The 15,564-nt window shown below is 41.2% G+C and overlaps 1 protein-coding gene across 2 annotated transcripts in view; it reads right to left on the bottom strand.

Annotated features, from left to right (window-relative positions):
* adprh (ADP-ribosylarginine hydrolase) overlaps positions 1-15,564 on the bottom strand; it is a 217,370-nt gene extending 201,806 nt beyond the window's left edge. For both annotated transcript variants that reach the window (XM_067430396.1, XM_067430397.1), the window contains exon 1: positions 15,379-15,564. In XM_067430396.1, coding sequence (XP_067286497.1) covers positions 15,379-15,386 — 8 coding nt within the window. In that variant the 5' untranslated portion in view covers positions 15,387-15,564. The remainder of the gene's footprint in view (positions 1-15,378) is intronic.

Genomic DNA, 15,564 nt, shown 5'->3' with positions numbered 1-15,564 from the left:
AATTGATGTCCAACAAATAAACACAGATATAATACGGATGAACAATTGATAAAGCTTGGGTTGCTGAATATTCGATCCCTTTCGCCAAAAACGCTTGTTGTCAATGATATGATTATAGATCATAACTTAGATGTGCTGTGCTTGACAGAAACCTGGCTAAAACCTGACGATTACATTACTTTAAATGAGTGCACCCCCCAAGATTATTGTTACAAACATGAGCCACGTCTGAAAGGTAAAGGGGGAGGTGTTGCTATAATTTATAATAATATTTTCAGTATTACTCAGAAGTTTTGGTGCTTTATGTAACGCTGTGTAGTGTAAATGATAAATCCCGTCTGACATTTGTGTTGGCTACTGTATACAGGCCACCAGGGCACAATACAGACTTTATCAAAGAATTTGCCGGTTTTGTATCGGAGTTAGTATTAGCTGTAGATAAAGTACTAATTGTTGGGGATTTTAATATCCACGTAGACAATGAAAAAGACGCATTGGGATTGGCATTTAGAGACATTCTAAACTTAATTGGAGTTAGACAACACGTATCGGGACCCACTCATCGCCTTAATCATACTTTAATAATGTCACGAGGAAAAGATCTAATAATGTCACATGGAATAGATGTTGATACTGTTAAAATTCTGCAGCAGAGCAATGACATCTCAGATCATTACCTTAAGTATCATGCATACTTAATTTACCTAAGGCTGCAAAGCCATCCTCTCACTTCAAATATGGCAGGACGATAACCGCTGCGACTAAAGATTGCTTTGTACATAATCTTCCTCATCAGTTCCATCTCCTCAGCATTACAGATAGCCAAGAGGAACTTGATGCTGCAACAGAAACTATTGACTCTCTCTTTACTAGCACTTTAGACATAGTTGCTCCCCGGCGCTTAAAGAAGATTAAAGCAAATAATCCAACGCCGTGGTACAACGAGCACACTCGGGCCCTTAAAAGAGCAGCCAGAAAAATGGAGCGCAGCTGGAAGAAAACAAAACTGGAGGTTTTTCGCAATTTGTGGAAAGAGAGCATGATTGCATACAGAAAGGCCATAAAAACTGCTAGATCTGCTTATTTCTCAACTCTTTTAGAAGAAAACAAACACAATCCTAAGTATTTATTCGATACAGTGGCTAAATTATCAAAAAATAAAGCTTCAGCTTCTGATGTTTGTAAACAACACAGCAGTAATGACTTTATGAACTTCTTTACTAGTAAGATTGATAATATTAGGAATAAAATTATAACCATGCAGCCGTCTATTACAGTATCACTTCAGACAGAGCATTGTAGTGTCACTGAGGAAAAATTACACTCATTCACTACTATAGGAGGAGAAGAATTGGCTAAACTTGTAAAATCATCAAAATCAACAACATGTATGCTTGACCCTATACCGACTAGACTATTTAAAAGAGATACTTCTAGAGGTCATAGATCCTCTGCTTAATATCATTAATTCATCTTTGACATTAGGATATCAATCAATCAATCAATCAACTTTATTTATATAGCGCTTTTACAATCACGATTGTGTCAAAGCAGCTTCACAGTGTCAAACAGGGTAATATTGCGACAAAATTAGATTTGGCTGTACAGCCGTACTGGAGAAAACAGTGATGTTATCAGCTTATTTTAATTTATCATATAGCGACAATGTTGGCAGATCAGTATTATAGTTTATAGAATTAAATAAGACCTAATTCATATATTTTATTTGTATAATAAGTTGAATAACTTTAATCATATTTTTAGTGTCCCCAACTGAGCAAGCCAAGCCAAAGGCGACAGTGGCAAGGAACCAAAACTCCATCGGGGCATGATGGAGAAAAATAAACCTTGGGAGAAACCAGACTCAGTCGGGATATGTACCGAAAACTTTTAAGTTGGCTATAATTAAACCACTTATTAAAAAAACGCAACTTGATCCTAAAGAATTAGTCAATTACAGGCCAATCTCGAATCTACCGTTTCTATCAAAAATACTAGAAAAGGCTGTGTCTTCACAATTATGTTCCTATTTAGAAAGAAATGGTATATGCAAGGATTTCCAGTCAGGATTTAGACCGTATCATAGTACTGAGACTGTTCTAATTAGAGTTACAAATGATTTACTCTTATCATCTGATCGTGGTTGTATCTCTCTATTAGTGTTACTCGATCTTAGCGCTGCATTTGATGCTATCGATCACAATATTCTTCTGAATAGAATCGAAAATTATGTTGGCATTAGTGGAACTGCTTTGGCATGGTTTAAATCGTACTTATCTGACCGTTATCAGTTTGTAGCAGTAAATTAAGAGATGTCACAACGATCACAAGTTCAGTATGGGGTACCGCAAGGCTCAGTGTTAGGACCGTTGCTTTTCACCCTGTATATGCTACCACTGGGAGATATCATTAGGAAACATGGCGTTAGTTTTCATTGTTATGCTGACGATACTCAGCTCTATATTTCCTCACGCCCTGACGAAACCTACCAATTCACAAGATTAACGGAATGCATAGCTGATATAAAAAATTGGATGAATAGTAATTTCCTGCAACTTAATTCAGATAAAACTGAATTTTTAATTACTGGACAGAAAAGCTCCACATGTAGTAACCGAGAATACTGTCTAACACTTGATGACTGTTCTGTCAAGCCCTCGTCGTCAGTGAGGAACCTGGGTGTGCTCTTTGATACCAATCTTTCATTTGAAAGCCACGTTTCTAGTATCTGTAAAACCGCATTCTATCATCTTAAAAATATATCTAAATTACGGCACATGCTTTCAATGCAAAATGCTGAACAGTTAGTACATGAGTTCATGAGCTCAAGGCTAGATTATTGTAATGCTCTACTGGGTGGTTGCCCTGCTCGCTTAATAAACAAACTCCAGCTGGTCCAAAATGCAGCAGCTAGAGTTCTTACTAGAACCAGGAAGTATGATCATATTAGTCCAGTTCTGTCAACATTGCACTGGCTCCCTATTAAACATCGCATACATTTTAAAATCTTGCTTATTACTTACAAAGCACTAAATAGTTTAGCTCCCCGGTACATAAGCGAGCTCTTAACGCATTATACTCCATCACGTCTATTGCGGTCTCAAAACTCTGGCCAGTTGATAATACCTAGAATATCTAAATCAACTGCAGGCGGTCGATCATTTTCCTATTTAGCTCCTAAACTGTGGAATAGTCTTCCTAGCATTGTTCGGGAAGCAGACACACTCTGTCAGTTTAAATCTAGACTAAAAACACATCTCTTTACTATGGCATACACATAGAACATTTTTAACTTTCATTATTCAATTCAATTGACTGATTGTTAGGCTGCATTAACTAGGTCAGCCTGGACCGGGAACACTTCCCATAACACCTGACGTACTCGTTACATCATAAAAAGAGTGGCATCTACGCTAATGTTAGTCTCTCTGTTTATCCCGAGGTTTATCCCGGATCTGGGCCCTGTCCGGATCGGATGGTGGACCTGCCTGGACATGACCAGCTCATCCTGGAGTGTCTGCTGAGCCGTGTCAATTGGTGTCTCCTCTGAATTTGCCTCACTGGCACGACATGCTCAAAACCCGTCTTTGGCACAATAACTCCGATCTTTCATGTATTCATACTCTTGTGTAATCGACGCCCCATCCCATCATTTATTTCCAAATAAATCTGTCTCTTCCGTGATTCCCTGAAATTTTGAATATTCCAATCTAATATGATTTCTGACCTGTAAGGTTGCCAGAATAATAATCTTACACGGTGTGTTAATAGGCCAGAGGAGAACTGGCACCCCGACTGAGTCTGGTTTCTCCCAAGGTTTATTTTTCTCCATCACGCCCTGATGGAGTTTTGGTTCCTTGCCACTGTCGCCTTTGGCTTGGCTTGCTCAGTTGGGGACACTAAACATATGATTAAAGTTATTCAACTTATTATACAAATAAAATGTATGAATTAGGTCTTATTTAATTCTATAAACTTAAATACTGATCTGCCAACATTGTTGCTATATGATAAATTAAAATAAGCTGATAACATCACTGTTTTCTCCAGTACGACTGTACAGCCAAATCTAATTTTGTCACAATATTATCCTGTTTGACACTGTGAAGCTGCTTTGACACAATCGTGATTGTAAAAGCGCTATATAAATAAAGTTGATTGATTGATTGATTAAACGGACCGGGACATTGGTGTATATCTCCAGATAACAGAAGGCAAAAGGTAAATATCAGTGCGTAGCTTTGACGTGGTTTTAAGATAAGTCAGTACAAACTGTCCAAACTGCTTGTTTACATGGATCGGTACTAAATTCACTGAGGTTCGACTATATGATTTATTTAAAATTTGACCAGTATCAGTATAGTTAAAAGTACTTATGAGCAGGACAAAAATGACAAGAGCTGCAGCTCCACCTGTAACACCCGGTGCCGCCATGATGGTCAGTGGAGCCAGTATTTTTTGAGGACAATATTTTTCCCCACTGCAGGGGGGACCCAGGAAGTGCATGTTGTCATGCACTTCCTGGTTTTGTCTTGTGTTCCCTTGTCATGTGACTCTATGCCCTCATGTGTTCCTGCCTCGTGTTCCTGTGTCATGTTGTCATTGGTCTATGGGTAAATCATTGTTTACAGGTGTCCCTTGTCTTGCCATTAGCACTTGTGTATTTAAGCCCTCATGTTTGCCATAGTCTCTGCTTTGCTTTTGATTTATGTTAAGTTTCAATAAAGAAACTGCACTTGGGTTCTCAGCCTCGCCTCTTCAGTGGAAATCTGTTACAGAATAACTGACCGCAAACTATGAACCCAGCAGTTTGCCTCTTGCGCCTACGACAAGGCGACTGGGCCATCGAGGACTACGTCCAGGACTTCTGTTTTCTGTGCCACAAGGTGGATTTTAATGACATTGCCCTAAAATACATTTTTAGACATGGATTAAATGAGCCCTTGTGCACAGAACTGCCAAGGGGGGAAATTAATCTCTACCTGGCCCAGTACACCCACCAGGGCCTCCTGGTGAAGGGGTCCTCGTTTACTGTGGGGACTAAGGAGGATGAGCCCCACAGTCCCACTGCAGGCCACGTTGACCAGGACCTGCTCCTTGTCCTCCCTGATCTTGCACAGAAGCTGTGCGAGAAGGCTCACTGGGGGGAACGCATACTTGCGAAGTATGGGCTGTAAAACCCGACTCCACCCGGCTGGAGGGACAGGCTCGATCGCACCCTTCAAACTCTGCATGCATGACAGGGGCATTGGGCCCCACCATGGTATAGCTGATTCCCGAAAGCACCTCTGGGAAGAAAGGAATTTGGGGGGAGGTGTCCTGAAGCGGCACCCCCAAAAGACAATCATCCAGCCTCGAGTGCTCAGGTCGGGGCGGAGGGTTCCACTTTGTGCAGCACAGCCAAATCATCATCCTCGGATGACTCCAACACACTTTCTGATGCGGCAATCGACATCTATTCGTCCTCCACGCCAAGCAAGACAGTCGGGTAGGCCGTGGCCGGCACCGATGTACTCACTTGGACGGACAGCGGGTTCGGTGCATCAGAGGGGTGTGTGGGCCGAGACATGAGCATCGGGGCTTTATTTCACACCGTCACCCTGGGCACCCGCCAAAATGCCGCCTCGCGTAGAGACCGCAGATTGGGATGTGGCAGAAGGGACTCTCCCTCTGGCGGCCGCACAGAGCTCATTGAGTCTTGACCGTAACACAGAGATGGGCATGTTCCCGCAGTGGGAACATGACTCATCCACTAATGCTGCCTGAGTGTGCTTAAAGCCCAAACACATCAGACATTGATAGTGCCCATCGGAAAGCAGAAGAGACTGACCGCAACCAGAAGCACACGGGCGAGACATCCTGAAAAGTACGTGCCACCTGTGAGCTCTTTTTGTGAGAGGAAACCTCGCAGTCGATGCCGAAGCGCCCAGGGAACCGCATACCAGCTGGATACTCAATCGTCTGATCAGCAGGCAGAAAGTATGCGATCACTTGAATGCGCAGTCACACCAACACCAACTGGAAGGCTGCTCGTCTCGAAGAAGCTGAAGAGTTTTGCTTGTAGAAATTAATTTTTGCTGAAGAAGGACGATACAGGCAGATCAAAATGAAAGCCATCTCTGGAGAGTGAATTTTTTTACTGAGACATTATCTATTTCGACCTCATTTGGTACGCTAAGTTGCGAGCATTCTAAGTTGTTTTTTTACATAAAGCAACACCCTTCATCCTCTTCCCTTAGATCTATCCCTTCTAAACACATTATAGTTTTGGAAGCCAACACCTGACTCAGCTGATGAGCTGGTGAGCCAAGTTTCTGATAATCCTAATATGTCAATGTTAGAGTCACTTAAAATATGGTCCAATTGCTTACGCTTGGACAGCATACTACGTATATTTATATGGGCACAAAGTAGCCCTTTAGGTTTGTTTTCAATGTCCCAAATACATTTAGCCTGGTTTAGTGTCTTTAGAATCTTTGTATGTCTGTGCCTTTTCAATGCATGATTTCTAATCTTCCCTTCAGTTTGACAATGATTCAGTGAATGCTGTGCTTGTAGTACAGACACATTTCTATTCTCGTTGGGCATTGGCGTCAGATTGGCTGTCACATGTTCTCCGGTGCACGTTGTTGTTTTTAGCTTCCCAGCTACTCGTCCCGACCTTGTGCTGGAAAGTTAAACTCTTTCACCTAGAGATTATCATATAGAGACTGTGTCTGTTCCCCGAATTAGTAAATACAAAAAAACATCAGAATCATTCAACAGTAAAAATTTAATTGATGTCCAACAAATAAACACAGATATAATACGGATGAACAATTGATAAAGCTTGGGTTGCTGAATATTCGATCCCTTTCGCCAAAAACGCTTGTTGTCAATGATATGATTATAGATCATAACTTAGATGTGCTGTGCTTGACAGAAACCTGGCTAAAACCTGACGATTACATTACTTTAAATGAGTGCACCCCCCAAGATTATTGTTACAAACATGAGCCACGTCTGAAAGGTAAAGGGGGAGGTGTTGCTATAATTTATAATAATATTTTCAGTATTACTCAGAAGTTTTGGTGCTTTATGTAACGCTGTGTAGTGTAAATGATAAATCCCGTCTGACATTTGTGTTGGCTACTGTATACAGGCCACCAGGGCACAATACAGACTTTATCAAAGAATTTGCCGGTTTTGTATCGGAGTTAGTATTAGCTGTAGATAAAGTACTAATTGTTGGGGATTTTAATATCCACGTAGACAATGAAAAAGACGCATTGGGATTGGCATTTAGAGACATTCTAAACTTAATTGGAGTTAGACAACACGTATCGGGACCCACTCATCGCCTTAATCATACTTTAATAATGTCACGAGGAAAAGATCTAATAATGTCACATGGAATAGATGTTGATACTGTTAAAATTCTGCAGCAGAGCAATGACATCTCAGATCATTACCTTAAGTATCATGCATACTTAATTTACCTAAGGCTGCAAAGCCATCCTCTCACTTCAAATATGGCAGGACGATAACCGCTGCGACTAAAGATTGCTTTGTACATAATCTTCCTCATCAGTTCCATCTCCTCAGCATTACAGATAGCCAAGAGGAACTTGATGCTGCAACAGAAACTATTGACTCTCTCTTTACTAGCACTTTAGACATAGTTGCTCCCCGGCGCTTAAAGAAGATTAAAGCAAATAATCCAACGCCGTGGTACAACGAGCACACTCGGGCCCTTAAAAGAGCAGCCAGAAAAATGGAGCGCAGCTGGAAGAAAACAAAACTGGAGGTTTTTCGCAATTTGTGGAAAGAGAGCATGATTGCATACAGAAAGGCCATAAAAACTGCTAGATCTGCTTATTTCTCAACTCTTTTAGAAGAAAACAAACACAACCCTAAGTATTTATTCAATACAGTGGCTAAATTATCAAAAAATAAAGCTTCAGCTTCTGATGTTTGTAAACAACACAGCAGTAATGACTTTATGAACTTCTTTACTAGTAAGATTGATAATATTAGGAATAAAATTATAACCATGCAGCCGTCTATTACAGTATCACTTCAGACAGAGCATTGTAGTGTCACTGAGGAAAAATTACACTCATTCAATACTATAGGAGGAGAAGAATTGGCTAAACTTGTAAAATCATCAAAATCAACAACATGTATGCTTGACCCTATACCGACTAGACTATTTAAAAGAGATACTTCTAGAGGTCATAGATCCTCTGCTTAATATCATTAATTCATCTTTGACATTAGGATATGTACCGAAAACTTTTAAGTTGGCTATAATTAAACCACTTATTAAAAAAACGCAACTTGATCCTAAAGAATTAGTCAATTACAGGCCAATCTCGAATCTACCGTTTCTATCAAAAATACTAGAAAAGGCTGTGTCTTCACAATTATGTTCCTATTTAGAAAGAAATGGTATATGCGAGGATTTCCAGTCAGGATTTAGACCGTATCATAGTACTGAGACTGTTCTAATTAGAGTTACAAATGATTTACTCTTATCATCTGATCGTGGTTGTATCTCTCTATTAGTGTTACTCGATCTTAGCGCTGCATTTGATGCTATCGATCACAATATTCTTCTGAATAGAATCGAAAATTATGTTGGCATTAGTGGAACTGCTTTGGCATGGTTTAAATCGTACTTATCTGACCGTTATCAGTTTGTAGCAGTAAATTAAGAGATGTCACAACGATCACAAGTTCAGTATGGGGTACCGCAAGGCTCAGTGTTAGGACCGTTGCTTTTCACCCTGTATATGCTACCACTGGGAGATATCATTAGGAAACATGGCGTTAGTTTTCATTGTTATGCTGACGATACTCAGCTCTATATTTCCTCACGCCCTGACGAAACCTACCAATTCACAAGATTAACGGAATGCATAGCTGATATAAAAAATTGGATGAATAGTAATTTCCTGCAACTTAATTCAGATAAAACTGAATTTTTAATTACTGGACAGAAAAGCTCCACATGTAGTAACCGAGAATACTGTCTAACACTTGATGACTGTTCTGTCAAGCCCTCGTCGTCAGTGAGGAACCTGGGTGTGCTCTTTGATACCAATCTTTCATTTGAAAGCCACGTTTCTAGTATCTGTAAAACCGCATTCTATCATCTTAAAAATATATCTAAATTACGGCACATGCTTTCAATGCAAAATGCTGAACAGTTAGTACATGAGTTCATGAGCTCAAGGCTAGATTATTGTAATGCTCTACTGGGTGGTTGCCCTGCTCGCTTAATAAACAAACTCCAGCTGGTCCAAAATGCAGCAGCTAGAGTTCTTACTAGAACCAGGAAGTATGATCATATTAGTCCAGTTCTGTCAACATTGCACTGGCTCCCTATTAAACATCGCATACATTTTAAAATCTTGCTTATTACTTACAAAGCACTAAATAGTTTAGCTCCCCGGTACATAAGCGAGCTCTTAACGCATTATACTCCATCACGTCTATTGCGGTCTCAAAACTCTGGCCAGTTGATAATACCTAGAATATCTAAATCAACTGCAGGCGGTCGATCATTTTCCTATTTAGCTCCTAAACTGTGGAATAGTCTTCCTAGCATTGTTCGGGAAGCAGACACACTCTGTCAGTTTAAATCTAGACTAAAAACACATCTCTTTACTATGGCATACACATAGAACATTTTTAACTTTCATTATTCAATTCAATTGACTGATTGTTAGGCTGCATTAACTAGGTCAGCCTGGACCGGGAACACTTCCCATAACACCTGACGTACTCGTTACATCATAAAAAGAGTGGCATCTACGCTAATGTTAGTCTCTCTGTTTATCCCGAGGTTTATCCCGGATCTGGGCCCTGTCCGGATCGGATGGTGGACCTGCCTGGACATGACCAGCTCATCCTGGAGTGTCTGCTGAGCCGTGTCAATTGGTGTCTCCTCTGAATTTGCCTCACTGGCACGACATGCTCAAAACCCGTCTTTGGCACAATAACTCCGATCTTTCATGTATTCATACTCTTGTGTAATCGACGCCCCATCCCATCATTTATTTCCAAATAAATCTGTCTCTTCCGTGATTCCCTGAAATTTTGAATATTCCAATCTAATATGATTTCTGACCTGTAAGGTTGCCAGAATAATAATCTTACACGGTGTGTTAATAGGCCAGAGGAGAACTGGCACCCCGACTGAGTCTGGTTTCTCCCAAGGTTTATTTTTCTCCATCACGCCCTGATGGAGTTTTGGTTCCTTGCCACTGTCGCCTTTGGCTTGGCTTGCTCAGTTGGGGACACTAAACATATGATTAAAGTTATTCAACTTATTATACAAATAAAATGTATGAATTAGGTCTTATTTAATTCTATAAACTTAAATACTGATCTGCCAACATTGTTGCTATATGATAAATTAAAATAAGCTGATAACATCACTGTTTTCTCCAGTACGACTGTACAGCCAAATCTAATTTTGTCACAATATTATCCTGTTTGACACTGTGAAGCTGCTTTGACACAATCGTGATTGTAAAAGCGCTATATAAATAAAGTTGATTGATTGATTGATTAAACGGACCGGGACATTGGTGTATATCTCCAGATAACAGAAGGCAAAAGGTAAATATCAGTGCGTAGCTTTGACGTGGTTTTAAGATAAGTCAGTACAAACTGTCCAAACTGCTTGTTTACATGGATCGGTACTAAATTCACTGAGGTTCGACTATATGATTTATTTAAAATTTGACCAGTATCAGTATAGTTAAAAGTACTTATGAGCAGGACAAAAATGACAAGAGCTGCAGCTCCACCTGTAACACCCGGTGCCGCCATGATGGTCAGTGGAGCCAGTATTTTTTGAGGACAATATTTTTCCCCACTGCAGGGGGGACCCAGGAAGTGCATGTTGTCATGCACTTCCTGGTTTTGTCTTGTGTTCCCTTGTCATGTGACTCTATGCCCTCATGTGTTCCTGCCTCGTGTTCCTGTGTCATGTTGTCATTGGTCTATGGGTAAATCATTGTTTACAGGTGTCCCTTGTCTTGCCATTAGCACTTGTGTATTTAAGCCCTCATGTTTGCCATAGTCTCTGCTTTGCTTTTGATTTATGTTAAGTTTCAATAAAGAAACTGCACTTGGGTTCTCAGCCTCGCCTCTTCAGTGGAAATCTGTTACAGAATAACTGACCACAAACTATGAACCCAGCAGTTTGCCTCTTGCGCCTACGACAAGGCGACTGGGCCATCGAGGACTACGTCCAGGACTTCTGTTTTCTGTGCCACAAGGTGGATTTTAATGACATTGCCCTAAAATACATTTTTAGACATGGATTAAATGAGCCCTTGTGCACAGAACTGCCAAGGGGGGAAATTAATCTCTACCTGGCCCAGTACACCCACCAGGGCCTCCTGGTGAAGGGGTCCTCGTTTACTGTGGGGACTAAGGAGGATGAGCCCCACAGTCCCACTGCAGGCCACGTTGACCAGGACCTGCTCCTTGTCCTCCCTGATCTTGCACAGAAGCTGTGCGAGAAGGCTCACTGGGGGGAACGCATACTTGCGAAGTATGGGCTGTAAAACCCGACTCCACCCGGCTGGAGGGACAGGCTCGATCGCACCCTTCAAACTCTGCATGCATGACAGGGGCATTGGGCCCCACCATGGTATAGCTGATTCCCGAAAGCACCTCTGGGAAGAAAGGAATTTGGGGGGAGGTGTCCTGAAGCGGCACCCCCAAAAGACAATCATCCAGCCTCGAGTGCTCAGGTCGGGGCGGAGGGTTCCACTTTGTGCAGCACAGCCAAATCATCATCCTCGGATGACTCCAACACACTTTCTGATGCGGCAATCGACATCTATTCGTCCTCCACGCCAAGCAAGACAGTCGGGTAGGCCGTGGCCGGCACCGATGTACTCACTTGGACGGACAGCGGGTTCGGTGCATCAGAGGGGTGTGTGGGCCGAGACATGAGCATCGGGGCTTTATTTCACACCGTCACCCTGGGCACCCGCCAAAATGCCGCCTCGCGTAGAGACCGCAGATTGGGATGTGGCAGAAGGGACTCTCCCTCTGGCGGCCGCACAGAGCTCATTGAGTCTTGACCGTAACACAGAGATGGGCATGTTCCCGCAGTGGGAACATGACTCATCCACTAATGCTGCCTGAGTGTGCTTAAAGCCCAAACACATCAGACAGTGATAGTGCCCATCGGAAAGCAGAAGAGACTGACCGCAACCAGAAGCACACGGGCAAGACATCCTGAAAAGTACGTGCCACCTGTGAGCTCTTTTTGTGAGAGGAAACCTCGCAGTCGATGCCGAAGCGCCCAGGGAACCGCATACCAGCTGGATACTCAATCGTCTGATCAGCAGGCAGAAAGTATGCGATCACTTGAATGCGCAGTCACACCAACACCAACTGGAAGGCTGCTCGTCTCGAAGAAGCTGAAGAGTTTTAGAAGTCTTTGAGGAGTGAAGAGTGTATGTGCTCTTGGCTCCGAAGCAGAAACATAATGCAAACATGCCAGCGACTTCCTGTCCGCTATGCAAATTCCGCATGCCCATGGCATTGGCACTGCCACTGGGCGCTTTCTTAGATCTCAAAGTTGATAGGCTAATCGAAACCCCTTATTCGTCAGTCACTGACGTTACTCAGAGTGACAGAACGAAAGGGAACCTTGGTTCCCTGAGAGCAGGGAACGAGACGCTGCATTGCGTTGCCATGCCTCGGGGCCTGCCTGCCTGCCTACCAACAGTCCCTTCAGACAAAGTGAATAGTGCTGTGTTTGTGTGGCGCCCTTAGATACTTCCTGGTTGCACGCATGGTGATGACATCAGAGGCTGTCGCCGGTCAATAGGATTGATGTGATTGGATAGTGATTCAGACACCGGTCACGCTTGAGGTGTTCCCTGTAGCCTCTTTCTGACGCAGCGTCTCGTTCCCTGTTCTCAGGGAACCAAGGTTATAGTCGTAACCGAGACGTTTTCTCCAGAAAGGCTGTACAGGCGAATCAAATGTTGTTGCAATATTTTTTTGTTTAACACTGTGAAGCTGCTTTGAAACATTCGTCATTGTAAAAGCGCTATATAAATAAAGTCAAAAATAAATAGGTAATTCGGCCCGGGATTTTTATGCCGGTGGTGGGAGAAAAACACTGACATTCTGGATTCAGATGGCAATCACAGATTAGCCCCTGTAAATGATGGAGATACCTTACAACTGTTGTATGTCTGCATAGCAGAGCAGATATCTTTGTTCTACTATTAAGGTCTGTTGGTGAATGTTAACTCTGGGTTATTTGGTTAAGTCTTGTTGCTAGCTGCAAACTTGTCGCTTTTCGGCAACAATCGCCGTTTTCTTGGTCAATTGGGTCATTTACGTGAATCGCGTAGAACCGAAGAGATTTTTTGTGTGTGTGTGTGTGGGGGGGGGGGGGGGGGGGGCAACAGTTCTGTAGACTAGACATGCGAAACACTATTGGATAATTCTTATAACTGACATTTCTCTGGGCCAATCGTAATCTTAGCTCACTTGCGTCAGAATCTTTAAGCACACAGCGGCTGTCGAGATACCACGCGAGTCTGACGGATGGAAGTAAGCAATCAAGCTTAGTGTTCAATTCAAGCATGGGCATAGATTACGGGACGTGTCCCCTGCATTTTTAATAAAGTGTACTTTCATCCTCCGCACGTTTACTGGGTCTCCCCGATCCTAGTCGACCTGCTCCGAGCGGGATATGAACCGACGTTACCTGCGCGAGGGCGGGTAAGTTAACAGGGACGCTAAACAGAGCTTTCTCTACCTCGATTGCGCGCTTCTTGAGGTCACAATCAATACATGAATACATGATAAATACATCAAGATTTAGATTTAGAGACAAAAAATAATCTATGCATGACCTGTCATTTTATTCGTATCTAAATATGAGGAGGGCGCTCTCACAGAAAGTCCAAAAGCGGATTCGTAGAAACGTCACTGGAGCTGCAGCTGAAGGAAAACAATCGTTATGAAACGTGACGACGACAATCAGACAATCGCGACAATATATATGCTGTATGTGTGTTTTTCAAGTCATCTCAATGTAGGCTATTTATTGACTATAAAGTAGGCCTATATCAAATGAATAATGCAGTGCTAACTGACAGCTTTTGAAATGTTTATCTTCTGCTCACCAAAGCTGCATTTATTTAATCAAAAATACAGTTAAAACAGTAATATTGTGAAATACCATTACAAATGAAAGCAGCCTTTTTCTATGTGAATAAAGTAAAGTGTTATTTATTCCTGTTATCATAGCTGAATTTATCATCATTACTCCACTCTTCAGTGTCACATGATCCTTCACTAATCACTCTCATATGAGAATTTCATAATCAAGAAACATTTTTGATTATTATCTGTGTTGAAAACAGTTGTGCTGCTTAAAAATGTTGTGGAAACCATGATACATTTTATTTGATGAGAAGGTTCAAGGGGGCCGGCACTGTCACCTTTTTTACTCTGAGGAGTTTGCAGGTCTGTTGTTGTTCTCTCTCCCACCCCTATGTTCAGTAAAACATGACGCGAGTCCATACCCACGAGAAATAATTACCATCCGAATAGGACTAAAGGGTAAAACATGTCCCCCTCATTAGAATAGATAATTATATTAGCATACAAAGCAATTTAGAAATAAATAAATGCAGACATAAATGCATATATACATCAATGTGGAAATAAATGTATAAATAAATAAATGTGGAAAAAATAAATTATATATATAACAAGGAAATAAAAGTATAAATATTCTTTTCTCATGTCTTTGTTTATTTATTCATTTGTTTTTTGTTTTGTTTATTACATGTATTCATACATATATTTATGCATTTATTTATTTATTATTTTGTCAGCTTGGAAATTCATAAGTTTCTCTCAGCTTGGTTTAAATAAATAAAAAATGTTTTTGGACTAACAAAGAAGTTTTTCAAGGTTGGAAACAGGATTCTGACATTAAGACCTCTTATAAGTCAAAGGCTCAAGGAAAATTGTGTCTCAATTCATGACCCCCTTAAACAAACCTGCTTGCCTTACACTGTATAGTTGTTTTGTTTATCAATGTGTTTTTGACTTCTTGCTGCTTGTTAAATCCAGAACGATTTTATGGCTTTTGGAAATTTCTTCCAAAAATGTATCTGTTCTATCTATCTGTTCTAAAATTAGACAAGTTTGAATCTAATTTTAGGTTTTCCAAAGGAAGTTCAATATATCCATTGTAACTGTACAAATAAAGATTTATCTGGACTAATATTTTCTAATAATGTTTTTTGGTCTACATACTGCACGGTACTTTAATGTATTACATTATAGTTCCTCATATCAAAGTTTTATGAGAATGCAGTGCATACTACTCACCAGTCCATGTTAGAATCTCACACCAAATTCAGTTATTGAGGGACGTGGCAGGAAAACTCTTGACGGTCTTTTCACGTTCTACTCCACACTATATATCTACCAAATAATAATTTTAAAAAAATTCAGATTAACTTGACTTATGTTTTTCTGCAGTAAAGAGTCTGTGGTTGTTTAATGTCCCTCTCT

Source organism: Pseudorasbora parva, chromosome 21, assembly GCF_024679245.1.
Source record: "Pseudorasbora parva isolate DD20220531a chromosome 21, ASM2467924v1, whole genome shotgun sequence".
Lineage (NCBI taxonomy): Eukaryota > Metazoa > Chordata > Actinopteri > Cypriniformes > Gobionidae > Pseudorasbora > Pseudorasbora parva.
Note: the sequence above shows the minus strand (reverse complement) of the source record. Positions and strands in the feature narration are given on the sequence as shown.